At 57.2% G+C, this 19,249-nt stretch overlaps 7 protein-coding genes across 7 annotated transcripts in view; 3 read left to right on the top strand and 4 right to left on the bottom strand.

The window, feature by feature from the left end:
* Positions 1–590: 590 nt before the first annotated feature.
* On the top strand, positions 591–4,159 carry GUITHDRAFT_141785 (hypothetical protein; the record flags this gene model as incomplete). Its single annotated transcript, XM_005828727.1, has 15 exons — positions 591–623; positions 669–1,306; positions 1,359–1,465; positions 1,569–2,114; positions 2,168–2,232; positions 2,320–3,198; positions 3,250–3,308; positions 3,356–3,398; positions 3,453–3,521; positions 3,569–3,613; positions 3,667–3,723; positions 3,771–3,867; positions 3,917–3,949; positions 4,007–4,068; positions 4,115–4,159. The coding sequence occupies 15 exons, from the start codon at positions 591–593 to the stop codon at positions 4,157–4,159; spliced, it is 2,778 nt and encodes a 925-aa protein (XP_005828784.1).
* Positions 4,160–4,376: 217 nt separating this feature from the next.
* On the bottom strand, positions 4,377–4,975 carry GUITHDRAFT_141784 (hypothetical protein; the record flags this gene model as incomplete). Its single annotated transcript, XM_005828726.1, has 5 exons — positions 4,377–4,447; positions 4,526–4,586; positions 4,608–4,697; positions 4,825–4,923; positions 4,973–4,975. 5 exons carry the CDS (start codon positions 4,973–4,975, stop codon positions 4,377–4,379), a joined length of 324 nt encoding a protein of 107 aa, XP_005828783.1.
* A 1,250-nt stretch (positions 4,976–6,225) lies between these two features.
* GUITHDRAFT_153753 (hypothetical protein) lies at positions 6,226–7,767 on the bottom strand. Its single transcript, XM_005828725.1, has 11 exons — positions 7,682–7,767; positions 7,261–7,627; positions 7,165–7,209; positions 7,052–7,118; positions 6,955–7,005; positions 6,819–6,908; positions 6,726–6,771; positions 6,631–6,683; positions 6,504–6,588; positions 6,415–6,457; positions 6,226–6,348 (listed from the first exon to the last, which is right to left on the bottom strand). Exons 1-11 carry the CDS (start codon positions 7,761–7,763, stop codon positions 6,276–6,278), a joined length of 1,002 nt encoding a protein of 333 aa, XP_005828782.1. The 5' UTR covers positions 7,764–7,767; the 3' UTR covers positions 6,226–6,275.
* Positions 7,768–10,740: 2,973 nt separating this feature from the next.
* On the bottom strand, positions 10,741–11,052 carry GUITHDRAFT_112219 (hypothetical protein; the record flags this gene model as incomplete). Its single annotated transcript, XM_005828724.1, has 1 exon — positions 10,741–11,052. The coding sequence occupies one exon, from the start codon at positions 11,050–11,052 to the stop codon at positions 10,741–10,743; it is 312 nt and encodes a 103-aa protein (XP_005828781.1).
* Positions 11,053–12,957: 1,905 nt separating this feature from the next.
* On the top strand, positions 12,958–15,711 carry GUITHDRAFT_112218 (hypothetical protein; the record flags this gene model as incomplete). Its single annotated transcript, XM_005828723.1, has 14 exons — positions 12,958–13,025; positions 13,094–13,159; positions 13,244–13,321; positions 13,380–13,437; positions 13,506–13,577; positions 13,652–13,739; positions 13,795–13,862; positions 13,941–13,997; positions 14,050–14,394; positions 14,455–14,608; positions 14,902–14,984; positions 15,282–15,347; positions 15,500–15,530; positions 15,686–15,711. 14 exons carry the CDS (start codon positions 12,958–12,960, stop codon positions 15,709–15,711), a joined length of 1,260 nt encoding a protein of 419 aa, XP_005828780.1.
* Positions 15,712–15,811: 100 nt separating this feature from the next.
* Positions 15,812–16,338, bottom strand: GUITHDRAFT_112217 (hypothetical protein; the record flags this gene model as incomplete). The annotated part of the gene is made up of 2 exons (XM_005828722.1): positions 15,812–16,001; positions 16,055–16,338. The coding sequence occupies 2 exons, from the start codon at positions 16,336–16,338 to the stop codon at positions 15,812–15,814; spliced, it is 474 nt and encodes a 157-aa protein (XP_005828779.1).
* A 1,978-nt stretch (positions 16,339–18,316) lies between these two features.
* GUITHDRAFT_112216 (hypothetical protein) overlaps positions 18,317–19,249 on the top strand; it is a gene marked incomplete at both ends in the record, with an annotated part of 2,076 nt that continues 1,143 nt past the window's right edge. Inside the window, 7 exons of the mRNA XM_005828721.1 lie at positions 18,317–18,384; positions 18,453–18,518; positions 18,603–18,680; positions 18,739–18,796; positions 18,853–18,936; positions 19,011–19,098; positions 19,154–19,221. Coding sequence (XP_005828778.1) covers positions 18,317–18,384; positions 18,453–18,518; positions 18,603–18,680; positions 18,739–18,796; positions 18,853–18,936; positions 19,011–19,098; positions 19,154–19,221 — 510 coding nt within the window. The remainder of the gene's footprint in view (positions 18,385–18,452; positions 18,519–18,602; positions 18,681–18,738; positions 18,797–18,852; positions 18,937–19,010; positions 19,099–19,153; positions 19,222–19,249) is intronic.

Below are 19,249 nucleotides of genomic sequence, written 5' to 3'. Positions count from 1 at the left end.
CTTGAGCCGGGCAAGATAGACTTCATCAATTCCGTCTCGTCCGTCTGGTCTAGTCTTCGATCAAGCCTCACTTACATCTGAGGACGTCTGCTGGTGAGGAGTGCCTTGGATTTCTGCCCACCCCGCTTATAATGAATCTTCAGATTGCAAGGGAACCTGATGAGCATTATTGTTGATCTGTGAAGAGAAGGCTGTCAACTACAGTTGAGAGGCCGAATATAAATCAAAGATGTCTTCCAAAGTGACACCAATTCCTCTGAAATTCTCTAATCTTCTACGAGGCTCCAACAAAGAGTAACGTTGCCACTTGTCTTGCAAGTGGACTGACGTGATTCTCAGGCCAATTTCAGTGCCTCTACCGGATCGGAGAGAACTGTTCATCAAGAGGTGTCGTGTTATCTGCCATGATCCATCCCTTGCTCACGACACTGGCCTCAGTCCATTCGATAGAATGTTTAGAGATGGCGCTCAGATCCTCAAGGACGATGAAGGTTTGCACTGCTGCGGATGCTGATGCAACCCCCCGCCCTCCCCTCAGCCCTGACCAAAACTTATGCACAGAGGAACCTCGATTTCAAGTACCTGCAAGCATGGATACCAGAGTGATTCTGGATGATGATGCGGTCAGCGCTGCTGCAGGGATGTCAACAATTTTGACTATGTTGCAGGGCTCCCTGGTGGAGAGCGACGACGAAGATATACTGAGACAAACCTTCGCAAACCTGATGAACAAGTTGGTGCGTCCGAATGGATCTGTTTCTATGGGCGTGTACCATGATGCGCCTCTCCAAACAAACATATCGTGTCACATCAATTATCCCAAGGGCTCCCCTCTCAAAAAGGCTCAAATCGACCATGAGTCGGTTCAGCAAGCTGAATCGCAGCAGCAGCATCTTCAGAAATGGTTGAATGAACAATATGCTGTCCATCAATCCAGTTTGCAAAGGCAGTTTGACGACTCGAGTTCTGCCATAAGAGAAATGTGGAAAGCTTCAGAGAACCTGAACGCAAGTCAGCCTGGAGGAACGAATGATGCTGATCACGAGGAGGCGGAGCTGATCTCAATGTTTCAAACTGTCCGTGCTGAACTTCATAAGAATGTCAAGGAGTACAATGACAATGACAGGCATATGGATAGAGGAAGAGGTTATTCCCGTGGCTATGCCAATATCCATGTCGGTCAACATGATTTGGAAACGAAATGCTTTACAGAACCGCACCTGACTCCGTCGGATCGAATCAGAATCATGTGTTTGCCACCTCATTCCAAGCCTCTTCTGGGCAATAGCGAATCCAAGGGGGGCAGGTTTCTTGATCTCTCTTTTGTGAACCCTTCTTTCCGCTGACGCCATTTGCAGTGAAGAATTTTCTATCGGCGCCCTGTCCTTGGCAGCGACGACTTCCAGGGAGCAACTAAGAGCATCATATTCGCAAGATATTCACAGTGACCAAGCCAAGAAGCAAGGTAGGATTACACATGAAACATTCCTCTTGCTATCATTGCTGCTGCCTTAGTCTACTTGTGTACGGTGATTTTCCCTGTTCTGCACCATGACTGTCCTGCACAGATATGTCTGTGAAGCACCATGAAGCAGAGAATCTAGCCAGCAAATTCGATCCAAGATATTGCAATTGCATCAAAGAAACACCGGTCGTCGATGAAAACCTGAGCAATACTCGAGAACGCTTTACAGAGCAAGACCATCAGAGAAAGCGAAATCAAAATTCAGAAAAGAGATCCTTTGGCGGAAGGCCCAAGACCGCTCCGAACAAGAGTGGAAGGCTTTATGCTCAGAAAACGGGAGAAAAGCTTTCTGAGAAAGGTCGCAGCCAAGATGGAATTACTGTGTCTTTGTCCAAGCTGAAGAATGACATTGAGGTGCTACGCAAAGGCTACGAGATGGGGAAATCCAACATGGAATCCTTTCAGGAATCTAGAGTGCAGAGAAAAGCTCAGCAACAGACTCTCGGTAAAAGTGCCAAGACTGTGAGCAAACCTGCTCGAGACACTGTGGCCCAGAACCCCAACCCGACCTGGACTCAAAAGTTGCGAGAAATGGATCGCATGGCCCGAGACATCGCGCCAATTTTGGAGCTTTCGTCAAGAGTTCAATGTAATGAGTCATGAAATGACTGCTTGATCGACCTCCTGAAATCTTCATCGCAGCTCTCAAGTCTCATGCCAAACAGCATGGACCCAAGCCTTCAGCTAAGGATGCAAGGCTGGTCATGGTATGAGCTCATCCAGACTTGTGCTGCTTCCGATTATTAATCTAGATGCAGGGGAAATTGAATGTCAACGTACCTGCTGATTCACAGTCGAGCCCAGAAAAGGCAGAACTTGGCTCGCGACAAGCATCGCAGTTGAACCAATCCCGCAAGGAAGCATGGGCGGAATCGCAAGAGCCCAGTGCACGCTCGAAGGATCTTGAGGTGGAGCAGCAGGTGGAGGGTCAGGACTTGCAGATGAGCAACTCTCTGTATGCCAAAGAAGAAGCGATGGGCTTGCGACCCAAGAGCAGGAGGGGAAGGGGAATCAGGTCTCGTGAGTACGAGGAGGATGCTCACAGGATGGCAGAAGAGGCCCCCATGGTATGCGACGACGAGGACAGCAGAGGATCCCAAGATAAAGGCAAGTACGAACCTGCAATGGAACGGGTTGAGTACAAGGAGCCGGATACCACAGCTGGTTCCTTCGTGTCGTTTGATGAAGCCACTGGCGCCAGACCCAAGTCGCGACGGGGGCGCGGGATGTACGTTCGCAGTCAGAATAACTACATGGGACTGACCGGCGGAGACAACCTTGTGGGCGAGGCCCCTCAGCTCGGCGACGATGAAAGAAGCCACATGACAGACTTGGCTCAGGTCCCCGAGGTCTCGAACGAGGACGACAACGCTGATCAGGCTACAGCCGGCAGCGGGAGTGATCAGTTCCTGCCCAAGATTGATGAAGCGAGAGGGGTGCGGCCACCTACAAGACGAGGAAGAGCGTCAGCGCGAGGACGAAGCTCTCAGCGGACGGATGACGTGGATGGGAGGCAATACAGTGAGGCTGGAAACGAAATATTCTCAGACTGCACGACTCCTGATGCTCCAGAAGAAGTGGACGCGATGGTTGTTCCCCCAGGGGCTGAAGGGATGGAAGACGGAGAGAACCATCAGAATCATGTGCATAACGGCGCGGATGTTCTTTCCCAGGTGGCAAGGCACTCCAGCACCTTGTCGAATCCTTAAGATACTCATGTGCAGGAACCCAAGTACGCTCTCGATGAGACTCAGAATGGTAAAGTGAAGCACGTCGCAAACGGGTGATGACTCGGGCCTGGAACTATGCTCCATCTGATACTACCTACAGGAGAGCGCATGTTGTTAGAGATCAGGCGCCGCAATACGACTCGGTACGACTATGAAATTTCCGTGGGCTGGCCGTGAGTTTGTGACGGAACGATCAGCTGGATGATGCGCTTTCGGATGAAGTGAACCAGGAGAGGAAGGAGGCGATGGCTGTCAACGGCGATGAGGTAGAGCGTCTGGCTGGGCTCTCGCTGGATATCGACTTAGTGTGCAGTTGCACGTGGCGAAGACCATCGCTGTGGAGGACCATGTGCTGCGGGTAATGCTGATCGCTCGTGGCCGATGGAAGCAAACTAAATGTGACTGGCACAGAACAACACTGTTGTTGACCGCCTGGAGATCAGTGACCTCGACCTAAACGAGGGGGCGGTAGGATGATCGATGAACGTGGGGAGGGTGAGGCTGAGACGCAGCAGGTTCATGCTGAGAATGGTGCCACGTCATCCCACCGAGAGGACGCGCGACTGAACGGAACTCACAGAAACGACTTGTCACACTCAGAAGGCGGTCGAGGTTTGCGGCTCTTGTGCGTCGAGGCCTCGTTGTTGACGTTGGTGGCCAGAACACATTGACGAGAGTCATGCTGGGATACAAGGTGAGGACCTTACTTGCTGTCTGCGAGCTGGCAGACGAGGACTGAGAAAAGTGGCAGGGATGTGGAGGAGACAGGAAGACATCTTGAGGCTGATGCAGGAGAAGCGAAATGAGATCATTGTGAGCGCTTCCCTTTCCACGTCGTTGTGATGTGACGAGCTGGCAGATGCGAGCACATCAGATACGGCATGAGATGTACCAGGAGCCTTAGAGGCGTTGACATGTAACACAGAAGATCATAAGATGAATTTAATATTGAAATGTATTATGAATAAATCAATCCTGAGATGCATTTTCATATTGAAATGTATTATGAATAAATCAATCCTGAGATGCGATGCGAATAAACACATCGAGGTTCAAGTTTAATCAAAGACACAGCTCACATTAACCCTCTCTCCTTCCCCTCCTCATCCTCATCCTCCTCTTCACCGGCTCGCATGCTCCTTGGCCACTTCTGTTCTTGTTGAGTCTTGCAAGACCTCGGGATCGAGTTCACCTGTAACACTCTTAGGTCAGAACTCCTCTCCTTTCACCTCCCTCCCCCTCCCCTCCCCTCCAGTCCCTCTTCGCTCACCAGGGGGGATCTGAACGTAGCGCACGACAGACCCTCGGATGAAGCAGTTCTTGACTGATGCCTGAGACACGGGGATGAGAACCTTTCGAGCCCTAGAGGACGAGGAGCGAACCATGTGAGGAAAGCGCTCCTCGTCGATGACTTGCACGTCCAGCAGCTTAAAGTTGAGGTACTGCAACAACCACGTCATCCTACTCCTCTTCCTCCTCTTCACCCCCCGTCACAAACACACTCCCTTCTCCTTCTCCTCCTCCTCCTCCTCCTCCTCCTCCTCCTCCCTCTCCCTTGCAAGTCTCAACCTGGTCAACTGAGTGTAGGGTTCCCTTGAGCGCCAGGTCGTTCTTGAGCTCTACAACGATTTCCTTCCCTATCAATCGCTTGAAAACAGAGTAGAAGAGCTGCAGGGGGAGTTCAGAGAACGCATGGCATCCTGATACATCGTCACACCATGAATGCCGAGGGTGTTTGATGATTCTTCTTTCAGTCCGACAACGTGAACGATCCCTGTCATGACATTTAGCTGCTCGTCGAGTGTTCATGGCCAAGGAAAACTGAGCAGGGGTACATGCTTCGCAAGGGTCCAGCTCAGCGAGAGAAGGGGCGAGGAGCAAACAACGGCAGCAGTTTGAAAAACGTTGGGAGGCATTCAAGACATTCTTCTAAATGTTTGTTGAAGGTTGTGACAAAGAGCATAAAATACCAACAATATTCAAGACAAGGTGATTGTAAACAAGGAATTAGGGGAACAAGCTAACAACACAACTGACGTCCCTGCACTGTCTGCACTTGTCCTGTCATCTACATAGTTGGTCATACTCATCTAGCATCTTCATGTCCTTGTCTCCCTGTCGCTCTCCTTCGTCATTCTTCTCCCTCTTCTCCTCCCCTTCAATCGCTCGCCCTGTGGCGCCATCACGCGCTTCCGCCGGAGGATTTTTAACCGTCGCAATTGTAACGCTCATCGCCTACAACAGCAGCTGCAATCGCCGGGCATGATCCGCACTGATTCAACCCTTCCAAGTTCAGGCTTGCGGCCACCCGGACCGTCTGCCGCTTCAGTGATTCGGACCGTGACCCTGGCAGTCCGACGCCAGGCCCGGATCAGGGCCTGACTGAGGCGGGGAGTCCGGCGGACTCGACTCTGACCGGCGCCGGATCGCGCGGCCCGGTCACCCGGCTGTCCGATCGAACTGGGCCGTCCCGGTGGGGCCGACTGGCGTTCTTGCCGCAGTGCAGATCAGATCGGACCGCCGTGACGGTCGGACAGAGACCGGCCGACCGTCAGCGGCCTGCCAACTCCAGCCTCCATCGTGAGCCCCACCGACTCCGGGTTCGGCAATCAGTCACTCGGAACTTCGGAACTGAGGGCGGCCCTCAGCCCGCTGAGCGGCCCCCGAGTCAGCCGGGGCAGCCGCGCCGCTCCCGGCGGGCGGCGGCCCCGGGGGCTCAGACGGCCCGGCCAGCGCCTACCGGCGTGGGCCGTACTCTGTCACTACGGTCCCGGAGTCACCGTGGGGCCGCAGGGCATGACGCGGCCGTGCTAGCCCAGGCCGCTGTGCCACGGTCCGGGGTTACCGTGACCGGAGGCGACGGTAGTGCCCGGCCAGTGCACGGTGATCGGGCCGCGACAGCGGCCGCGGCGGCCGCCATGCGGCGGCCATCGGACCGACGGAATGCTCACTAGTTAATAATGATGGTTTGAGGTCACCGGTTTACTAACATGGCTGATGAGGCGCTCAACTTAGTGGAGTCAGACGCAGGTCCCAACTTCGTCAGTCAAGGCAGCTGGTAAGTTGGTGAGGGTGTGAGTAGTCGGCGAACGCCTGCAGGCAAGGGATCAGCTGATCATGCAAGGACCCGGGCATGGATCATCATCAGGCGACTGATACCTTCCTCGCATCTTCTGTCGTGCTGCCGCATACACTCGATCTCCTGCCGTCGCTCGTCAGCAGCAGCCGCACGGCCCCACGTCCCTCACGGATCATCTGCACGCGCGCCCTGGCCTCATGCACGGCGCTGTCCTGGTCCTGCTGGGAGATGTAGAAGGGAACGTCCTCGTAGCTCTGCTGCGACGTTACGACTGAGGCGACGTGGCGAGGCTTCACCGAGGACACGCGACGAGAGGCGACGGCTCGGTCGCATCGAACTCTCTTGACCGCTGCCGGCAGGTGAGAAGGAGCGACAGAAAGTCGCGAGTCACCCAAGGGCCCGAGCCTCGCGCCTCCTCGTCGCACCACGAGCTCCACCTGGGAACGAGGAGCGTGAATGCGAGCTGAGAAGCAGAGCAAGTCACCTCGTTGCCAGCCGGCCCACTCAAGGCAGCGCAAACTTTGTCAAGCGATGTTGCGCTGGTCCGATCGACAGAGACCAGCACGTCTCCTGCCTGTCGCTCCTGTCACCTCCTCCTCTTGCCTGTCAGCCCCACGCACCGCTAGGCCTGACTGACATGCTGGGCCACCTGCAACAACATCGGCGATGACCTTGCCTAGTCGATGAGAAGAAAATCAAAAAAGGATCTTGGCTGACCAGCTCGTCGTCCTCTGTCGTCTGTATCATCAAACCAACGCAGTTCCACTCAAGCTTGTCAAAGAATCTTAATCGAACTAGTCACATACTCGCTTCCTCTCAGAAGCTTACACCTCACAAACTTCTTTGGTTCTGACATTTCATACGAAAAATATCCCCTACATTTCACTTCCGTCACTTGTCATGCTGACATAACCGCGCCTCCTTACATGTTCTGTCCGTATCTTCTCAGTGTGCGAGCTGCCTCTCTGCTGAAGTTAAGACCACTCCAGTGATCATAGAAGGTCGCGGGCACGTCCGAGAGAACGTCACAGCACAAGCTGCGGTCAAACTTGCGGGGCCCGTGCTCGAAGTCAGGAAAACCATCGTTAAGCGAGGGCTTCCAAGATATCTTTGACATTGCCTCGTTGTCTTGCTGAAATTCTGCTGGGCTCAACAGCTGCTGATGTGTTGCCGTCTCAGTCGAGCGATCAACATTCGATGCTAAGCTTGAGCTGTCTCCGCTCGCGTCTGACACGTCTGGAGCAGGCGGGACATCGCTATCTTGTGATTCCTCTGGTTCGTTCGCCTGCTCCTCTGAGGTTGGTGGTGGCCGTCACAGACGATTCTCTCTGCAAGATTGTTCCTCACCTTGCCCTTCAGTGGCTTGAGGGTTGAAGAGAACGTCTGGGAACAGCAACGGTGCCAGGTCCTCTTCAGATCGAAGCGCCATGTCTGATGTGAGGAGTATTTGAGCGAAACAAGGAGAGTCAGATTGAGGCTAGGACTTTGCTTCTCGATTGCTACAAGCATCCTGACCTTCGAGTTGTTTTCTCTATCCCCAATCTTCTTCATGCAACAAATGATCTAATGTACAAATCCCTCTTCTCGACATTCCACAAATGTCAACATGTACAACACCTACAGATGTTTCATGTCACTCCTGGTCTGTGGTCTTGTCTTCCTTCTCTTGTCAGCTCTGATCCCTCGTCCATTCTCCCATCAGCGTCTGTCTACTTGTTTTCACTTCTCCCTCCTCCCATCCTGGCCTGGAGAAGGTCCTTTTAGCTAGTAGCTGTTAAGTATATGAAGGTATCAGTTAAGTTTGGGGGACAGCAGTTGGCAGGATTGGGTTTGGTTCTCGCTGTCTTTTCTCTTCTCGCCGTTTGGCCAGTGCGACAGTGTCAGGGTCAAGCCTCCTCGACTCTCCTGATTGTCCTCGTACTGACTTTGAACTTTGGGACCCGTGGAGTTGCTCTAATCTAGGGTGTTCGCCCGCAGAGAGCAGGAGGAGGAGGAGAGAGACGAGTCTCCTTCCTCGAGTACCTCACGTACCTCACGTACCTCCAGTAGTGTGTCCCAGTCTCGCTCCTTTCATTCAAATCCCATCAAAAGACTACATGACTAACTCATACAGGTCTCGCCTTGACCTTCATTCAACGGCTATCAACATCGCAGGTATTCAAACGAGACATCGGCCTTATGCTCCTGGTCCTTGGATGACCATGACTTGCTCGTGACGTCTGAGACGAACTTGACTTGATCGTGACGTCTGAGACGAACTTGACTTGATCGTGACGTCTGAGACGACTATGGCTCGTTAATGTAGTCTGAGACGAACTTGACTTGACTTGCTTGTTTAGTCTGATCTCCACACGACAGTAGCGTATCACACCAACATGACTTCTCCGTGACGTCGACAAGCCGAGGGTGCAGGACATCGTGCCCAACTGCAGGGCCCTGGTCATCACCGACGACGCAGCCCATCGACCATGCCGTCACCAACCTGCAGATCCACTTGAATGAGGCCGTGGACAACCTGGTGACAACCCTGGGGTGACCGAGCTGTGCTGGAAATTGCTGTCCGCTGGCCCAGGTTTGGTTTCTTCGCGAGCTACTCCTTGGGGGAGCTGAATGAATCCGTGGATGACGTCATGCCAGGGAGGTGGTGATGAGCGACTGCGAGAGGGATTATCGCCTTTCCGATGTAGTCAAGATGCAGGCCATCGACGTCTTCTTCAGCATGTTCCGGTATCTCTGGTGTAGGTCCAAAGCAACGCCCGTGGGGATGCTCGAAGTGCCTCAAGGCCTCAAACCCCGTGGACTTCAGGCATCATCACTACCAGGTGGTCGCGCTTGCAAAGTACGGGTGGACCTGCAGCTACATGAGGTCTACGCTCACGTTGTTGGGATGAAATGCAGACCACAAGAATAGAGCCGCGAGATTGATGGCGCGAAAGGATGCGCAGGTCGTTTGATGCCTTGCCTGTATGAGTCTGCATCATGTTATGGGTATGAGTGAATGAAACTGTCTACTACTTTTTCCACTGCATGAATCATGGCTGAATCATTCAGCAGTGGGATGAAGGGTCTGAGGTAGATGTTCCAGCGTCCAAATTGCAGCGAGATAGAATCCCTTGAGCGTCGCTGTTCATGTGCGAGAGCTGTACATTGTTCTCAGAGGATTCTGTTGACCTAGACAGTGTATGCAGCTTCTGCTCGCCGTCCGGACACGGTGTTTCTTCATCACTTGGAAGTCGATTGGCTCCATCATGCTAGTAGGGGTTCTTTGCCACCGCCGCCGGATTCCAACCAGCTGTTGCTCCTGAGCAGTTTCTTGATTTTTAGCTTCTGTGCGTCATAGAGTGAATCTTGAGTCAGGATTTCGTTTAGCCTGTGAGACATCGCATCATTCTTGAACGTCTCGTTCAGACCGTCGAGATATGCTATGATGAGATTTTGGTCACTTGGTAGGTGTTGTAGGATTTGAAAAGAGTTGGAGTAGTCGATGAGTTCATGTCACTTCCATCTGTCGTAAGACTTCGCTGAAGAACGATGAGGTCAGTCAGAATCATCCCATGTCGAAAAAGCTGACGCGGCGTCTTCCTGCGCTGCTTGGGCTGTGATACTGAGGAAGAAGCATTGCGATCAGCTTGCTTTTTCTTTACTTCAACGTGTGACAAGAACGTTTGCAGTACGTGCAGAAATAATTCGGGGGAGAACCGGAGGACTGCGCGGGAGCTGGGGAGGGCTGAGCTCCTGGCGTCGACGGAGAGGGTTGAAGGGCACAAGAGGCTGCGGAGCAGGAACCGAAGAAGACGGTTTGACGAAGGCGAAAGCTTTCTGTACTAAACGTGACATCGTGGCAGCGGTAGGAGGATGCATGTGCGCAATGGGGACCATGACAAGTCGGAGATCAGGGTCATGAAAACCATTGGCAAATAGTTGAAGAAGATTGTGCTCTTGAAATACGACAGCCTCAGATTTGTAGAGTAGAAGTTCGTTAACATAACATGGCGTCGAAGAGTATAATCAGTGATCGATTCGCTGACGCTTTGACGGAGATTGGTCACTTGCTGCTGGAGCTTGGCAATGTGAGCCGAGACATCACGTGTTATCACATCGTTTATTGGAGCCCTTTGACATCAAAGACCTTCAATCTATCTGCTATCATACAGGTCTCGCCTTGACCTTGCAACGACTATCAACCTCGCATGCACTCAAACGAGACGTCGTCCTCGCGGTCGACCTTGGCTTGTTCATGTAGTCTGAGACGACTTTGACTTGACTTGCTCGTGACGTCTGGAACAACCTTGACTTGCTCGTGACGTCCGAGACGACTTTACCAACATGACTTCTCCGAGACGTGCGACAAGCCTGAGTCACTCGAGCGTCTTGAAGGTGGTTGTACATATCTGTGCAAGCAGAGACTACGAAAGCTCGACGCATCCGCTCGACCTCTTTCCCAGCAGCTCCCTCGCTGCCTCCGTGATGTCCCGCGCTGATCCCTCCCGTCCCATCGGTCTTGATCGCCGCGAGCTCACGCCCTCCTCCCACCGCTTCCTCGCTTCCAGGATGTTCTGCAGACACGCTCCCTCCTGCACAGCGGGCGGACGATGAGGGGGCGGGGGAGGATGAGCCTGCAGGTACTGGAGCTGAGCAGGGGAGAGGCGGAGCAGCTTCTTGGGCTTGAGAGGGAGGGAGAGGGAGGGAGAGGAACAGGCGACGGATTGAGCAGCCATGCGTGCGGGGAACCAAGGAAGGACTGTGTGAATCGACCTTAAAAGGTAGCGGTAGGGAGATGGAGCACGAGACCTGGATCCTTTTCAACGAGTCTCACCTCGCGACGTTTGGTGAATGCCTCGGAGGTCTCGTGAGCCATTCACTGTAATGTATCTCAGTCTCGTCGGATCTGATATACAACGACTTTTACAGCAATTTCTATGCCTTATTCCCCATCGCCTGCGACTAGAAAGGCGAACGATCTCTATCTCGTTTGTTCCCCTCTGCCTGCTTCAATAATCGAGCGCTTCAGCTCCCTACCGGCCCGTAGAGGCGTGAGATCCTGTAGTCCGTGTACCCATCCGATGCCTCGGAGGCTCCGGGGTTGAGGACCCCACCCTTCCGTGCAGTCTGATAAAAACCTGGAGCTTTTACGCTGAGCCGACCTCAGAGAGCACCAGCCAGATATCTCACAATTCTGAAGCGAACGAGCTTCATGCCCCCATCCCCCCTCATTCCACGGCATCGCCATGACAGGCAGATGACAGGCAGCATGACAGGTCCCTCGTTCTCGCTCCCGCATCTGGCCATCAGAGTCCAGCGCATCACCCGTGAGCGGATCTGCGCTCTCATGCACCTCAGCCAGCCCGAGGCGGCGCGGCAGCTGGGGAGTCTCCAAGGCTGGCGGGAGGCAGGGGAGATGGACGTGCGACTGCGAGGGAGGGAGCGAGGAGCTTGGGATGAGCGTGGGGAGGGAGCGAGAGGCTATCTGCCTACAGACTCCAGCAAGTGCCGTACGCTGACGTGGCTGTGTTTCCTTCCCTTTCCTCTCAAGAAAGCTGTAGAGAATGACTCATGAATGCAGAGAATTTGCTGGGCTTTGCCGTCTTACTCGGCCCTGCCCACACGTCCTCGATCAGCAGCTCAGACCTGCTTGACCCCGCAGCGACTGAGCCGCCTGACGTCAGCTCCCGCGCCCTCCTTGACGGGTCAGCTCGCTCACTGTCACGGTATACATGTGGGAGAAAAGACGCAGACGGCCTTGGTAAAGTCTCTTCATTGATTGTTTGATCTACCTGCACGCCCTTCTCTTCCTATCCTCACCCTCACGCTGTCACATCGCTTCCAGACCTCCCTCTCTCTCCTCCTCGTCGCTCGCTTGCTCGCCCTTATCGTGACCCCAGCCCGCTTCGCCTTCACACCTCTCCTCATCCACATCTGCCGACAGGTACCATGCCAGCCACGCCTCCTCGATCACGATCGGCTCTGCCTTGCGTCTCCTCGCGTACGGCCAGCGGCCAGCGCCGAGCGCCTTACAAGCTTTCTTGAGGGCTGAGACGGAGAGGCCCTGAGGGAAACACAGCCACGTCAGCGTACGGCCTCGCAGTCGCACGTCCATCTCCCCTGCCTCCCGCCAGCCTGGAGACTCACCAGCTGCCGCGCCGCCTCGGGCTGGCTGAGGTGCATGAGAGCGCAGATCCGCTCACGGGTGATGCGCTGGAAGAGAGGGCGACGAGCCTGGCCGGGCAGAGAAGAGGAGGAGGCTCGAGGGTAGACGATGCGGACGGTCTGGAGGGGGGGAGGCATGGCGGGACGGAGGAGGGCTTGCGACAAGCTTTAAGGTGTCCGATCGAGACAGTCGAAACGAAGCAGTCTCAAGTACATACGGGGATATGAGTCGAAAAAGCTTCTTTTCAGTCTCAAGTCGAGGTACCACGAGACCTGGGTCTCTTTCATCGTCTTCCCCGATTTCTTTTTGCCCCTCTCGCCCTCTACGTTCCCCCGCAGTCAAAAGCATCGCCATGACCAACTCTCCTTCCCTCTCCTCCCCTCACGCAAGCTCTTCGCTGCCCTCTGCCTCCTCTACCTCTCAGCCCTCCGCCGCCTCCAGCTCCTCGGTCTTCGCTCCTCGCTCAAGCTCCCGTATGCGTATCTCGACTACCCACCCTCTCGACGAGGCGTCCCAAGACTTCCCATGGCTCGCCGGCACCATGTGCGTCAGTCCTGTCGCCATGCTCGTGTGTCTAGCTGACTCTCCGGCCCTGGTCTCTCTCACTGCAGTATCGACCTCGCCGACAGGATCTCCCTCGCCGCCGGCTGCTCGGACGAGACCAGCCTCGACCCCCGGTAGGGCAGCCGGCTGCTGCTCGCTTGCTCTTGCTATGAGAGCAGACAAGCCCCGTGACGTCGGAGGAGCTGACGCGCGTGCAGGAGGCAGGAGGAGATGGAGATGAGTCGCTTCCTCGAGTACTTCCCCTACGGGCGAGACTTCGGGCCGGTCAGCATCAGGTCAGGCGGCAGGAGGGTCAGCCGCGTCCCGTCATGGGCTGACATGCTGTGGGGACAGCGCTGTGATGCGGTTCTCGGAGGCCCTCACGGCAAGGCTGCGAAGCCGCGAGGACAAGGTGAGGGCGCGGAGGAGGCGCAGGGAGGTAGGGAGAGCGAGATCGCGAGAGCTCAGCTGCTGGAGCAGACGGTCGTCCTCACGTGTCCGCACGAGGCAGAAGCTTGCGCCAACGCTGTCATGCTCGTCGGGGCTCACTTGGTACGGCACCCTGGCGCGAGCTCGGGGGCGGGAGGGAGGAGATCTGACCGGGAGGGTCGGGGGTCGTGTGGCAGATCCTCGAGGGCAGGTGCCAGGACGCGATGCCGGACATGAGCGCTGAAGCAAGGCGGGCCCTCCGGAGCCTCCCCCCGTACCGCGACAGTGAGCGAGCTGAGCTCGTCAAGGAGGGTGCGGGAGCTGACATGAGGCGGCTCAGTCGCTGCGGGGTCGAGCAGGTTTGAGCTGCTGATCGAGGACGTGTGGGCAGGGCTATGGAGGGCCAAGGTACGCAGACGCTGCTGACGTCAGTTGGAGGAGGGGGGGGGGGGCAGTCAGCCGCTGGCCTGAGCGCTGCTGCGATAGGAGCTGGGGTGGATATCAAGCTGGGATCGGAGGGGAGGATGCGAGCTCGACCTCGAGGTAGGCCAAGACAGGCTGTCGGCCCGTACGGCTGACGCGACTCGGCGCACAGGAGTACGAGCACTACGACAACCCGTACAACGGCGGGCTTCATCAGGTTGTGCCGGGCAAGCTGGTCGCGCTCAAGGTGCCCTGGGCTTGCTCCAGCTCTGCTGGACCCGACACGCCGCTGAGCCGACCGCACGCGCAGGCGCCGTCGGACTCCATGGGGGGGCGAGACTGGTGGGACGAGGGCTTCGTGCGCGTGGTAGGCGGGAGGAAGCGAGAGCGCGGGGCGGGAGCAGGTGACGAGGCGCAGTTCCACCCGCGGTACGTCGGGGAGCTGCTCGGAGACATGCGAGTCAGACGCATCATCCGGCTGAGCAAAGAGCCGGCCTACCGCAAGGAGGCGCTGGAGGTAGGAGGCGACGGAGAGCCGGAGGGGCTCGGCAGAGGCTGACGGGGAAGGGGCGGACAGGCTTGCGGGATCGAGGTGCTCGACCTCGCCGACGAGGACTGGGAGGCGCCGTCGCCGGTGGCGGTGAGGCGGCTGGCAGAGGCCGTGGACGGGACAGACGGGGCGGGGGCGGTGCACTGCGAGCACGGGCTGGGGAAGACGGGGACCGCGGCAGGTAGGCGGGCGAGGGGGGCGGGAGGAGAGAGGAGCTGACGAGCGAGGGGGGGTCACGGCAGCTGCGTACATGATGCGAACCTACGGCATGAGGGCGAGGGAGGCGATCGGATGGATGCGGCTGATACGTCCGGGGTCGGTGATAGGGCGGCAGCAGGAGGTGAGTGCACGGAGGGGCTGGGAGGAGGATCTGCCGGTGACAGCGGACGTTTTCTGAAGAAGCAAGGCAGGGAGGCAGAGAGGCAGGGAGGCAGGGAGGACAGGGTGGAGGAGAATAATGACCATGGTTTGCAGGGACTGGAGGAGCTCGAGGCTGCGCTGAGGGCCCAGACAGAGAGCTGGGAAGGGCGTGGCGGATGATGAGGACATGGAGCCATGTATGAGGACGTAGCTGGTGGGTTAGAGGATGTGATGACCAGAGAGTGCATTGTAGGAGTTTTGTGATGCCTGGGGTGTGCTGGCGGGGTCATGTTTTTGTTACTGCCTAGTGGGTCTGCAGTCTTGCAGTCGTGTATCCAACAGCTCGAGCTATGCTGGGCACGCGGACACCTTAAAGCTTGTCGCAAGGCCTCCTCCGTCCCGCCATGCCCCCCCCCCTCCAGACCGTCCGCATCGTCTACCCTCGAGCCTCCTCCTCTCCTCCGCCCGGCCAGGATCGTTGCCCTCTCTTCCAGCGCATCACCCGTGAGAGGATCTGCGCTCTCATGCACCTCAGCCAGCCCGAGGCGGCGCGGCAGCTGGTGAGTCTCCAAAGCTGGCAGGAGGCAGGGAAGATGGACGTGCGACTGCCAGGGAGCGAGGAGCTTGGGATGAGCGTGGGGAGGGAGCGAGAGGCTATCTGCCTACAGACTCCAGCAAGTGCCGTACGCTGACGTGGCTGTGTTTCCTTCAGGGCCTCTCCGTCTCAGCCCTCAAGAAAGCTTGTAAGGCGCTCGGCGCTGGCCGTACGCGAGGAGACGCAAGGCAGAGCCGATCGTGATCGAGGAGGCGTGGCTGGCATGGTACCTGTCGGAAGATGTGGATGACGAGCAGCTCAGAGCTGCTGGAGCGTGACCTCTTCTGACGTGGCATGACGCAGACGGCTCCTGCAAGGTCTCTGTGTGATCACCCGCTTCTTCCTTGGCACACCTCGCCCGATCGATCACGTGCTATCACATCGTTTATTTGAGCCCTTTGACATCAAAGACCTTCAATCTATCTGCTATCATACAGGTCTCGCCTTGACCTTGCAACGACTATCAACCTCGCGTGCACTCAAACGAGACATCGTCCTCGCGGTCGACCTTGGCTTGTTCATGTAGTCTGAGACGACTTTGACTTGACTTGCTCGTGCCGTCTGGAACAACCTTGACTTGCTCGTGCCGTCTGGAACAACCTTGACTTGCTCGTGCCGTCTGAGACGACTTTACCAAGCAGAGACTACGAAAGCTCGACGCATCCGCTCGACCTCTTCCCCAGCAGCTCCCTCGCTGCCTCCGTGATGTCCCGCGCTGATCCCTCCCGTCCCATCGGTCTTGATCGCCGCGAGCTCACGCCCTCCTCCCACCGCTTCCTCGCTTCCAGGATGTTCTGCAGACACGCTCCCTCCTGCACAGCGGGCGGACGATGAGGGGGCGGGGGAGGGTGAGCCTGCAGGTACTGGAGCTGAGCAGGGGAGAGGCGGAGCAGCTTCTTGGGCTTGAGAGGGAGGGAGAGGGAGGGAGAGGAACAGGCGACGGATTGAGCAGCCATGCGTGCGGGGAACCAAGGAAGGACTATGTGAATCGACCTTATACAAGGTAGCGGTAGGGAGATGGAGCACGAGACCTGGATCCTTTTCAACGAGTCTCACCTCGCGACGTTTGGTGAATACCTCGGAGGTCTCGTGAGCCATTCAGTAATGTATCTCAGTCTCGTCGGATCTGATGTACAACGACTTTTACAGCAATTTCTATGCCTTGTTCCCCATCGCCTGCGACTAGACAGGCGAACGATCTATATTTCGTTTGTTCCCCTCTGCCTGCTTCAATAATCGAGCGCTTCAGCTCCCTACCGGCCCGTAGAGGCGTGAGATCCTGTAGTCCGTGTACCCATCCGATGCCTCGGAGGCTCCGGGGTTGAGGACCCCACCCTTCCGTGCAGTCTGATAAAAACCTGGAGCTTTTACGCTGAGCCGACCTCAGAGAGCACCAGCCAGATATCTCACCATTCTGAAGCGAACGAGCTTCATGCCCCCATCCCCCCTCATTCCACGGCATCGCCATGACAGGCTGCATAACAGGTCCCTCGTTCCCGCTCCCGCATCTGGCCATCAGAGTCCAGCGCATCACCCGTGAGCGGATCTGCGCTCTCATGCACCTCAGCCAGCCCGAGGCGGCGCGGCAGCTGGTGAGTCTCCAAGGCTGGCGGGAGGCAGGGGAGATGGACGTGCGACTGCGAGGGAGGGAGCGAGGAGCTCGGGATGAGCGTGGGGAGGGAGCGAGAGGCTATCTGCCTACAGACTCCAGCAAGTGCCGTACGCTGACGTGGCTGTGTTTCCTTCCCTTTCCTCTCAAGAAAGCTGTAGAGAATGACTCATGAATGCAGAGACTTTGCTGGGCTTCGCTACCTGCCGTGGTCCCCATCTCGGCCCTGCCCACACGTCCTCGATCAGCAGCTCAGACCTGCTTGACCCCGCAGCGACTGAGCCGCCTGACGTCAGATCCCGCGCCCTCCTGGACGGGTCAGCTCGCTCACTGTCACGGTATACATGTGGGAGAAAAGACGCAGACGGCCTTGGTAAAGTCTCTTCATTGATTGTTTGATCTACCTGCACGCCCTTCTCTTCCTATCCTCACCCTCACGCTGTCACATCGCTTCCAGACCTCCCTCTCGCTCCTCGTCGTCGCTCGCTTGCTCGCCCTTATCGTGACCCCAGCCCGCTTCGCCTTCACACCTCTCCTCATCCACATCTGCCGACAGGTACCATGCCAGCCACGCCTCCTCGATCACGATCGGCTCTGCCTTGCGTCTCCTCGCGTACGGCCAGCGGCCAGCGCCGAGCGCCTTACAAGCTTTCTTGAGGGCTGAGACGGAGAGGCCCTGAGAGGAAACACAGCCACGTCAGCGTACGGCACTTGCTGGAGTCTGTAGGCAGATAGCCTCTCGCTCCCTCCCCACGCTCATCCCAAGCTCCTCGCTCCCTCCCTCGCAGTCGCACGTCCATCTCCCCTGCCTCCCGCCAGCTTGGAGACTCACCAGCTGCCGCGCCGCCTCGGGCTGGCTGAGGTGCATGAGAGCGCAGATCCGCTCACGGGTGATGCGCTGGAAGAGAGGGCGACGATCCTGGCCGGGCGGAGAAGAGGAGGAGGCTCGAGGGTAGACGATGCGGACGGTCTGGAGGGGGGGGGGCATGGCGGGACGGAGGAGGCCTTGCGACAAGGTTTAAGGTGTCCGATCGAGACAGTCGAATGTAAGCAGTCTCAAGTACATACGGGGATACGAGTCGAAAAAGCTTCTTTTCAGTCTCAAGTCACAGTACCACGAGACCTGGGTCTCTTTCATCGTCTTCCCCGATTTCTTTTTCCCCTCTCGCCCTCTACGTTCCCCCGCAGTCAAAAGCATCGCCATGACCAACTCTCCTTCCCTCTCCTCCCCTCACGCAAGCTCTTCGCTGCCCTCTGCCTCCTCTACCTCTCAGCCCTCCGCCGCCTCCAGCTCCTCGGTCTTCGCTCCTCGCTCAAGCTCCCGTATGCGTATCTCGACTACCCACCCTCACGACGAGGCGTCCAAAGACCTCCCATGGCTCGCCGGCACCATGTGCGTCAGTCCTGTCGCCATGCTCGTGTGTCTAGCTGACTCTCCGGCCCTGGTCTCTCTCACTGCAGTATCGACCTCGCCGACAGGATCTCCCTCGCCGCCGGCTGCTCGGACGAGACCAGCCTCGACCCCCGGTAGGGCAGCCGGCTGCTGCTCGCTTGCTCTTGCTATGAGAGCAGACAAGCCCCGTGACGTCGGAGGAGCTGACGCGCGTGCAGGAGGCAGGAGGAGATGGAGATGAGTCGCTTCCTCGAGTACTTCCCCTACGGGCGAGACTTCGGGCCGGTCAGCATCAGGTCAGGCGGCAGGAGGGTCAGCCGCGTCCCGTCATGGGCTGACATGCTGCGGGGACAGCGCGGTGATGCGGTTCTCGGAGGCCCTCACGGCAAGGCTGCGAAGCCGCGAGGACAAGGTGAGGGCGCGGAGGAGGCGCAGGGAGGTGGGGAGTGCGAGATCGCGAGAGCTCAGCTGCTGGAGCAGACGGTCGTCCTCACGTGTCCGCACGAGGCAGAAGCTTGCGCCAACGCTGTCATGCTGGTCGGGGCTCACTTGGTACGGCACCCTGGCGCGAGCTCGGGGGCGGGAGGGAGGAGATCTGACCGGGAGGGTCGGGGGTCGTGTGGCAGATCCTCGAGGGCAGGTGCCAGGACGCGATGCCGGACATGAGCGCTGAAGCAAGGCGGGCCCTCCGGAGCCTCCCCCCGTACCGCGACAGTGAGCGAGCTGAGCTCGTCAAGGAGGGTGCGGGAGCTGACATGAGGCGGCTCAGTCGCTGCGGGGTCGAGCAGGTTTGAGCTGCTGATCGAGGACGTGTGGGCAGGGCTATGGAGGGCCAAGGTACGCAGACGCTGCTGACGTCAGTGAG

The sequence above is a fragment of the Guillardia theta genome (assembly GCF_000315625.1).
Source record: "Guillardia theta CCMP2712 unplaced genomic scaffold GUITHscaffold_57, whole genome shotgun sequence".
NCBI lineage: Eukaryota > Cryptophyceae > Pyrenomonadales > Geminigeraceae > Guillardia > Guillardia theta.
The sequence above is the reverse complement of the archived record's forward strand: the minus strand, read 5'-3'. Positions and strand labels throughout refer to the sequence as shown.

Bases quoted from the DNA above. Each gene is read 5' to 3' on its own strand.
- GUITHDRAFT_153753 (XM_005828725.1), bottom strand. From the start codon at position 7,763: ATGGCGCTTCGATCTGAAGAGGACCTGGCACCGTTGCTGTTCCCAGAC. The intron at 7,006-7,051 runs GTCAGCCAAGAT...CGACTAGGCAAG, and splicing joins CGACAGAGGACGACGAGCTG to GTCATCGCCGATGTTGTTGC. The intron at 6,909-6,954 runs GTGCGTGGGGCT...CAGGAGCGACAG, and splicing joins CATGTCAGTCAGGCCTAGCG to GCAGGAGACGTGCTGGTCTC.